The following is a 9676-nucleotide window of genomic DNA, read 5'->3' on the forward strand; positions in this document are numbered from 1 at the left end:
CAAGGTTTTGAATCTTGTATCTACTTCCACTTTGAATCAATATATTAAGTAAGAATGTTTATTACTTGTCTTTATCTTCACTAAATGATTCTCCTTTATATTATGTTTTTGAATTATTTTATCAAATCATTATACAATTCATTATTTAACATATATATATATATATATATATATTATTCAGGGCCATTCCATTCCTGTAAATGGTTATTCTGAAGAATGCTAAAAAACCAGAGGACAGAATAGTTATTCCATTATATATTGGACCTATTCCTATCTACCAAACGTGACATTATTATGATGATGAGATAATTTTTTTAGGTATTGTTGTCACAATTTGGGTCGTTTATTTAAAATGAGCGGCTCGAAAAAAAAAAAAGGTATTGCACCGGATCTAAATCCAAAAGTGTAAATATCTGCTATATGATGTCTAAGAAAGGTACAATGGATGGAAAATTAAATTGCCCCTTGTAAAAAGAACTATATTAAAACATGGAAAAACTTTACTAAACATACCTGAATTTTTATTCCTTTACAATTATCCCCTGAACTTAAAAAATACTCAATTTAATGTATTCATCTTTAAAAACTGCTAAGGAGGCACGAGACATTCTAGAGGTCACTCATGAAAATATTAAAACTGTTTAAAATTCAAAACTTTAGGTGTTGACTTCCAGGCTTCATGTGATTAGGATGAAGAAACAAAATGAAGGGATGAATGGTACTACTATTTGAGTCTAAACTCGATCTTTTCTGTTCCCAAGAAGTAGCTCAATCGGCTGGAGACCACGCCTCATGAAGCGAAGGCCACTAGTTCGGATCCCCCATCCTCTCTCTTGTGTGGACATGTCAAAAAAAAACTCAGATCTTTTATTTTTGTTGTTCAAAAGGCTTTAAAGATCTTTGCCATGCCTCATTAAAAGAAAAACTAAAGTAATAATTTAACTTGAGTTCATATTTGGATATTGGATAAATTAAATATTTCTTAGGAATAAAAAAAAATTAAAAAAAAAAAGGAGCCAAACACCTTTTCCGCTATAAATCTGATATCTGATTGATATGCAACTGGAAGAAAACAAAAAGGAGAGAACACAAATAACAACTGAAAGCAAACTGAATTTCAGGGAATTCAAACAGGCAATCCAAACCGTTAATTGTATGTATCAATTCAGTCTCAACTGTTATTAACATTATTCCACACGATTCCATGACGTACGGTAAGGACCTTTATTGCAACACCTAGATACAAATGTGCTCTCACATGCGTATCTTAAAGCTTGACCACGCGGTACTTCATGCTGCAATTTTGAGATTGGAAGTGTAAGCTTGATAGAAAAATGGTTTCAGATGAACAAGAATGACAATTTCAAACAAATTTATATGACCAACGAAACGAGCATTAAGAAAACCATGCAACAATTAAAAATTGAAAAAAGCATCGCACGCAAATGGAACCCGTATGATCGGAAAATTTGAGTCTAGCTTTGTAGATTTAAACCTTGTGTTTTTAATCTATCCAAGAAAGACTTTTTCATCTTCCCTTTTTTAAACAGCACTTGCTAAGCAAAACGCTTATTGAAAAGATATATATATATATATATATGCTGGTCCCATCTTCTGGAATGTATATGTATGTACTGGACACCTGATGGATAAGAAATAGCTAATAATTGCTGATTCTGCAATGTTTCTACGCACCTCCTTAACCAATTCGTTTAACAAGTGCTTGCAGGAGGAGCCTCTGGCTGCTTTTCTGCCAAAACATCTCGAAAAGCTGGTATCTCAATGTATGCCTCATTCAACCTGGATAAAAGAGGGAATTGGGTCTGCAGAATAAAATTGAAAGAGTATAAGGAAACCTGTCAGTAAACACAGATAGAGAAATACTGTAGACCCTAGATTTCGGGACTACTGGATATAGTTGTTATCATGAGAGTGAAAGAGAAAGAGAGAGAATTTCATAATCTTACTTCTAATAATTAAACAACAAGATCAAAGAAGCAACAAAAGGAGAAAACAATACAAAACTAATGAAGCCAAAAATATCCACAGCAAAAATTCTAGTTGATGGCCAGGTTCCAGTAGCATTTATAACCTAAAAGGAAAAAGACTATCCTCATATATGAAGGCTAAACTCTAGGTCCATGACAAAGTGCAGCTACTGTTCATACAACAAAGTGTAAATACAGCATATCAAAGGAAAAGTTGGTATTAAACCAGATTGCAGATAAATTTAATGCATTTAATGAAAACGTCAGCCATCCACCCCTTCTTTTTCATTTTTATTTATTTTGCACTTTTTCTGAAGAAATATTGTTACTAGTAACACCGCTACTGTTTTTCCCATTAATATAAATTAGAGATATTTCCTACACATGTAGCTGCCACATTAACTTATAGAATGAACAATACCATGTCAACATTGAACATTTTAGTCGCTACATCAAGCTGAGGCGCTAGAAACAAATCTGCCTGCAATAATAGAGAATGCATTACCTTATCTTTTTAGAAATACCTTAATTCATGAACGAATTCCACTCAAGCTCTTGTACTGCAGCACAGTAGAAAGTGAAGTTCTAGAATACTGCAATGTGCCTAAGGCATGTAGAGTATAAGACCAGAATCAGCACAATTGTGTACGTTTCTACACTTATGCCCAAAGCCTAGAGCTTAGAGAGTTTGGTGCCTTCATGTCTCGAAATCCATGGTTTGGGAGAAGAACCATTTTCAGATTGCAGTCCCAAAGAATCAAAAGATTGAGGAGTGGGTTCAGATATTTTATATTGTGTTCTGCTGCCAGAAGGTAGCAGTTGGTCTCAATACTTAAGGTTGTAACAACATCAAGAGAGATCTTCCGGTGAAGAAGATAGAGCAACTTCAGGATGGTTGACAATTTTCTTAGCAAAGAAGCCCAAAGGATTATTGGAATATTTGGTACCAAATTGAAGATTTCAGAAGACACATTTTGTTTTCCAGTCTTTCTCTGTGCAGTAGCCAATTTTTTAAAATTAGTTTGAACGGATCTAGGGTTAAAGATTGTGTGTTTAGGGTTAGGTACCTAGTACATTAAATTTAGATAGCCAACTTAGAAGAAAGCATTCTTAAGAGCCATAATATATCAGTAGCACCTTCCAAACCCTCTCTAGAAAATGCCTGCAAAGAGTCCAGTGTCTACTATATGCAAGTTCACAGGCACAGACATAGATGTAGCAAGACAACAAACCAGGAAAACTTCATCTCCAGTTGCATATCGACCAGCATAGTCTTTTAACAGCTTTTCAAGTGCTGAAACAAATTGAAATAACGATCAAATTTAAGCCAAAACTGCCATTCAGGAGCAGAAACTATCACATAGTGGGCTGCACAAGGCGAGGAGGAAATCAAAAGTCGTTAGAAAGATCAAGATACTCCAAGAAAATAAAATTGTGCATTCACCCTTTGTTTCTCCCCAATTATTCTGATGATTGGTCTTTGGATTATTGGATATATGAACATTCACCTGATTATCCAAACAAACAAATAGATACGATCCTTCCACCAGATCTAGAATCCATTGTGCACTTAACATGTCTTCTACATGATACAATACTCTATCTAAGCACTTATAGAAAAATAAAAAATAAAAATACTCTATCCAAGTAGAAAGTCCAAGTTATGTATAGTTAAACTCCCTTGAACTTTATGAGTAATGAAAAACTAGTCACACAACCTAGAAAGTTGAAGTTACATTAAAAATTTGATATCAAGTCTACTGATAATAGACCTAGCTGATACTTTTTTTTATAACTAATAAGTAAGCGAATCGCCTACCGTGGGGCTGATACTGTTAATCTTGTGAGCTGCTGACCGTGAGGATAGTTTGTAACTCATAGAGATAATTAAAATCAAAGAATTACAGTCATCAGGCATATCTCCAAAATAGCTTATGGAGGGACTGAATGCTCAAATTCTGTATACATTATATTCATTCAATGGCTGTGTGAGAATTGGTCTTGTCATCAGCTTGTTGTGAAATAATGCTTGGACAGCCATCCATGGCTGAATCCATTCCCAAAAGATCTTCAACAACTCTAGTGCCATAGATCTAATATATTAATTCAACCTAGCCTTCAGAAAAGTAAGATTGAACTTAAATTCCACGTGTCATGTATAAATTGGTATTTGTCTCCTCTCTGGGGGTGAAGGGAGTGGGAGGGAGGATTTGGGTTCAGTGCCAGCTTAGTGAAAGTTTACCTGCAAAACCTTTTTCAATATGCTGTTTACCCAAAGCAAGTGGCTCATTGGGACCAACTTTTTCTTCAATGTATTTCTGTAAATGGGAAAAGCAGAAAAGCAAAATTAATATCATATATGTTCTAACAATGTCATAAATAACAAATAAGGATGTAGTCAAGCTGAGCTGAGTATTAAAAATTTAAGATTAATTTGTTTAATTTTCTTTAGAATACAAGTTGAGCTCGAGCTCATCACCAAACTGAATTACATGTTCAAGCTTAGTTAATTTATTTTTCAAATAAGCTCTAGTGTGCTCATGAGCGCTTAGTTAACGTTTTCATCTCCTCATAAAATATTAAGACCATGAGATATGTTATTTCTCTATCTCCCATCCATCTTTTTTTCAAATCAACCATGTGGGACCCATAGATCTAATGGTTAATTTGAAAAAAAATATGGATAGAGATGGAGAATTAGCATTTCTCTAATACCATTATTGAAATTTTGTACTTTTCCATAAATCCAAGCTATAATTGTCGTTAAGTTTATATCATTCAAGTTAATTAGATAAACTAATTTTTATTTATGAACTTATGAAAATTAAATTCGCCTACCTTATATTTGTAACAAATCATATAATTTTTTTTTATCATGAAATAGACTATTACTATTATATTTTATGACCATATCTACAAATTTATAGCGGAAAATTAAAAAGTACTCTCTGGGTTTTAACGCGTATAAAAGTTGCTACCACAGTTTCTAAAAAAGGAAAAAAAAGGATTTCCTATCTAGTTTTCAAAGCTTTGCGATTTACTTCCTCAATCATTATTTCCATCAAACTTACTAACGGAGTTGCTACCCGTAAGCACGTTGCTAGATCACCACAACCACGTATTAAATTTGACACATCATATCTACAATCTGTGTGAAATTTCAATTCTATCCTTAAAAATAATAAAAATATATATATATAAAAAAAAAAAAAAAAAAAAAAAAAAAAAAAAAAAACTGAACAAAATTGATATGTGAGATGGCGGGTGGAGTTACGACCCCCACCCAAGTCCCACATAGAACCAACTTTTTTTGTACTCTTCTTCTTCTTCTTTTTTTCCATTTTTTCTTTTTCTTTTTACTATTTTTGTTATTGTTGAGAATATAATTGGAATTTCATACACGGCTATAGTGACTTGGTGAAGTGCTTACGTAGCAACAAATCCATTGGTAGTTTGGACGAAAATAGTTATTCATAAAGTTTTGAAAACCTAGGCAGAGAATCTCTTTTTCTTTTTTCTTTCTTTTTTCTTTTTTTTTAGAGTAATTTTTTTTATTTTCCCTTCATATGATCCAATTTTGACTTCAAACGATATCTATCTCATTAACAAGAGGATTCTTTTTTCTCACTTCTATATACTTAAAATGTTATCATTACAAAATTATAAATAATAAAATTGAAGCTATACAATTTTATACGAGTTGGCTCATTTGATAAACAAGCTTAAATCTTTGTTCAGACTCATTTTGTTTATTAATCAAACTAAACTTAATCAAGTATATACTAGTTGAGCTGGAACTATTAATAAACAACTTAGTTCATTTGCTACCCTAATTATACAAATATTGTCTCAATTATAACTGATGGATATATAACCACAAAAGTCTCACTCAGCTACATACCAGTACAGCTAGATTTTGAAAAGGCTGTATGCTTGAGGAAACAATATTGGCAACCTACATATCATGTGGTAAAAGAAACCCCATTAATCTCTGAATCTGAAACATACTTGAAAAACATTGGTGAATATTAGGAAAAAATAGATAACACCAGACAAACAGTTATGCCTGATTACATCAGGAAACTCAAATTGTCATTACTATTCCAGCATCTATCCCTGAAGGCTAGACGAGAAAGTAATTCTAAACAAGGATTTTTCTTACATATTATCTACCATGTACAAAACAATCCGTTTAGTGTTATTAATCATGCAGAATACAACTAAGTGCAGGTGTGTCAGAAAAATTTAAGGCACCCATATACTGGACATTACTTCAGAACGACAACAGCAGACACAGCCATCCTTGTTAATGTGTATCCAGGTTTTATTTCAGATTTTTAACACTCTCCATGGGCCGTGAGGCCATGCACTGGTCTCCAATATTAAGATTCATAAATATTTAAGCTTATCTTTGTCCATGTGTTAACATTCTTTTTTTTTTTTTTTTGATAAGTAATGGCAATTATATTAAAAAGCGCAAAGGGGCGCAACCCTAATACACGGGAAGTATACAAGAGAGCCCCTAAAAGGGTCGGACAGGAAATACATTTAGAAACTCTACAAAAGTAAAGACACTCAAACTATGATGTGGCGCTATCCAAGAATATAAAGTAGTTAGCCACCCCTTCCGTAGCTCCACCATAGTCGTCTCTACATCTTCAAACAGACGAGCATTCCGCTCCCTCCAAATACACCACAACAAGCATAGAGGAGCTAACCGCCAAGCCTCTTTGAGTTGACCATTCCAAATCGCCGCCCCCCAACTATTCATTAGCTCCAACACCATTCGAGGCATAATCCACTCCACCCCAAATAAAATAAGAACGTAGCTCCAAAGAGCCCGGGCGACCTCACAATGAAGTAACAAGTGATCAATAGTCTCCCCACTCTTCTTACATAGACAACACCACTCCATTACTATTACATTCCTCTTACGCAAATTATCATGAGTCAAGATTTTGCCCAAAGCTGCTGACCATACGAAGAAAGCCACCCTTGTTGGAGCCTTAACTCGCCAAATATTCTTCCAAGGAAAGAATGAAAGAAATGGACCATCTTTCCTAAAGAGTTCTTCGTAGAATGATCTCACCTCAAATAAACCTTTTTTAGAGGGATTCCACACTAATTTGTCACCCTCTCCATGACGAATCGAAATGGAATATAATCGGTCGAAGAAAGAAAGGACCATTTATGTTTTTAAATACTTCCAAATTTCTTTGAAATTTATGAGTGGTACTACAAAACCCACTTCTACAAACTTTCTTATTCATGACATGGTTATAACTCTGTGTGAGTTACTAACAAATGCAAGTACTGGAGTCACTTCCAGACAAGAGGTAAACAGTTTTAGTCAGAATTGTTGTGTACAACTGACAAATATTTGAGATAAAGTACTTCAATGGCCAAGGAACAATTCACATTTTCTAACAAGAGCATTTGATGGAATATGTAGAGCTCAATGAATATGGGTTCTTAAGCTTAAACTCATATAAAGAGTCATACTTCACCTTACTGAAATCTATTGTAAATAGTTTTAGTCAGAATTGTTGTGTACAACTGACAAATATTTGAGATAAAGTACTTCAATGGCCAAGGAACAATTCACATTTTCTAACAAGAGCATTTGATGGAATATGTAGAGCTCACGAATATGGGTTCTTAAGCTTAAACTCATATAAAGAGTCATACTTCACCTTACTGAAATCTATTAGTTTGAGCATAAGAGAAGTTGGTTAAGAAACCTCATAGCACAAAATAGCACAGCAACCTCCCACATGCGAACTGACGAGTATAATTTGCAATTTTTCAAGTGCAAGCACACAGGTTCTTGATTTAGTCAAGAATCAATAATCAATCCATTCATACTGGTTAATGAATTTTTTTTTTTTTTTTTAAAAAAAAAAAAACAAAAGAAAACAAAAATAGATGCATTATTACCTGGTAGTTGATGCCTCTTTTCTCAAGATCTCGAGTCAACAATGGATGCTGGGGATATTTCTCTTCTAAATACTGCATGCGTTACAAAAGTACAACAAGAACCATTATAGGAAAGATTGAAAATGTACATGAAGGGGATGTTTAATGAGACAAACGGTAAAGAAATTATTAAAAAAAAAAAAAAAAATTGCTACTTGTATACCATTATGATGGCAAAAGAGTCGGAAAGTACAATATCTCCATCCACAAGCACCGGCACGTAACCAAGAGGATTAAGCTTTCTAAACTCTACGCAGCAAAAAAGAGAACGCTTTCAAGAGTTTTTTTTTTTTTTTCTTTAATTATAGAGATATCAAATTTAGTAGAAGGGGCGGGGCAATTATGGCATGCATGTAGAGCAATAGAATTCATTCAGGCGTTTGAGAAAAAGAACACATGCACAAGGTTTGGAAAAAATAAGAAGAACAAAAGAGAAGCAAAACTGACCTGGACTGAATTGCTCTCCCTTCAATAAGTTAACTGCTCTGTTCTCGTATTTCAGCTCTATATATGATTTATACAAAATTGAAACAGTCAAACAGTACTGGATCAATAAAAGACTAGAGGGGCTTACCATTAATCATCGACTAACCATAAACTAAAGTCAAAAGACAATGGTTTAAAGAAGTTTAAAAAAAGGGCTTACCTTTCAAGTTGAGGGCAATACGAACACGGCGGGAGCAAGAACTCCTCCAGTTCGAATACAACTTCAGCTGATTCTGATCGCCATTTCCGCCTCCACTTACCTAATCAAACCACCCCCCGCCAAAAAAATAAAGAAAAGAATAAAACCAATTCTCAGTCTCCTCTCACATATACAAATCTTCATATACTAAAAGTAAAATAAAAAAGAACGAGAATACTGACTGTAATTTGTAATAGCTCATACCAATGCCATGATCCGCTCCAAAGTAACAAAGAAGGATAATTCGATCGATCAGCGATCTCTTGATTTGGTTACCCCTAAACAACGCAACACAAAACAGCCAGTGATGACGCACTCTTTAAGGCCAATCCAATCCCAACAAGACATGCAGTGGTATCCAACTCTAAAGTTCGCGTCGCGGTTGTCTATTGGCCGTTGGCTTTCTGCGGTGTCGTCGACTGCATTCCCAATTGATTACTCACACTTACACAGTTACACCAGCCCATTTGTTTAGGGTGCGTTTTTGGCTTGCGATTTTGTAGAAAAAAAAAAAAAAAAAAAAAAAAAAACGATTTTAAATCAATTGTGAAAAATAAACCATTTAAAATTACGTTTTTAATTACGATTTAAAAACGTAGAAAAAATGCATATTCAAATTGCAGGTAATGAGATATTTGTTTGAAAATGCAATATTTTAAAGGATTAATCTGCGATTTTAAATGCTAAATTGCAATTTTATCAAACGTTTAACTGCGTTTTTAAAAATCACTTTTTTAAATCGTACTTTTTGAAATCACAAACCCAAACAAAACGTTACATGCTTAACGAGTCATGCTTCTTCCTTATTCTTATGTTATCTCGAAATTGATATTGTTTTTAAAATTATGCTGTGGTTAAAATGATCTACTACAATTAAATAATAATTGTAAAAATTACATCGATTTTAAAATAACACAACAAAACCATGAAAGGTTGAGAACAACTTAGACTAGAGGAATTGAAAGCCAATCTCCTCCCAGCAGCCTTGAAAGAAGAGCTTCTAGGAGTATGAAGACTTTTGGTTTTT

The 9676-nt window shown here is 33.8% G+C and overlaps 2 protein-coding genes across 4 annotated transcripts in view; both read right to left on the reverse strand.

The window, feature by feature from the left end:
* Window positions 1–9676, reverse strand: part of LOC133881412 (glutathione S-transferase zeta class-like) — a 33365-nt gene that overhangs the window by 10537 nt on the left and 13152 nt on the right. The window lies entirely within an intron of this gene.
* On the reverse strand, window positions 1085–9117 carry LOC133881978 (glutathione S-transferase zeta class-like). 3 transcript variants are annotated; one of them, XM_062321056.1, is made up of 11 exons: window positions 8854–9110; window positions 8611–8710; window positions 8412–8468; window positions 8128–8213; window positions 7926–7997; window positions 5890–5943; window positions 4231–4306; window positions 3221–3282; window positions 2410–2469; window positions 1696–1823; window positions 1085–1295 (listed from the first exon to the last, which is right to left on the reverse strand). In XM_062321056.1, exons 1-10 carry the CDS (start codon window positions 8860–8862, stop codon window positions 1713–1715), a joined length of 687 nt encoding a protein of 228 aa, XP_062177040.1. In that variant the 5' UTR covers window positions 8863–9110; the 3' UTR covers window positions 1085–1295; window positions 1696–1712. The 3 variants fall into 3 exon arrangements, with proteins under 3 accessions (XP_062177040.1, XP_062177041.1, XP_062177042.1); XM_062321057.1 differs by lacking the exon at window positions 2410–2469 and having other exon boundaries at window positions 8854–9113; XM_062321058.1 differs by lacking the exons at window positions 1085–1295; window positions 1696–1823 and having other exon boundaries at window positions 2377–2469; window positions 8854–9117.

The sequence above is a fragment of the Alnus glutinosa genome, chromosome 11 (assembly GCF_958979055.1).
Source record: "Alnus glutinosa chromosome 11, dhAlnGlut1.1, whole genome shotgun sequence".
In the NCBI taxonomy this organism is placed as follows: domain Eukaryota; kingdom Viridiplantae; phylum Streptophyta; class Magnoliopsida; order Fagales; family Betulaceae; genus Alnus; species Alnus glutinosa.

Excerpts from the sequence above, each read along its gene's own strand:
- LOC133881978 (XM_062321056.1), bottom strand. Across the intron at positions 3,283-4,230 it reads TATTGAAAAAGGTTTTGCAG|CACTTGAAAAGCTGTTAAAA; the intron begins GTAAACTTTCAC and ends AATTTGTTTCAG. Across the intron at positions 1,824-2,409 it reads AAATGTTCAATGTTGACATG|ACCCAATTCCCTCTTTTATC; the intron begins GTATTGTTCATT and ends TTTATTCTGCAG.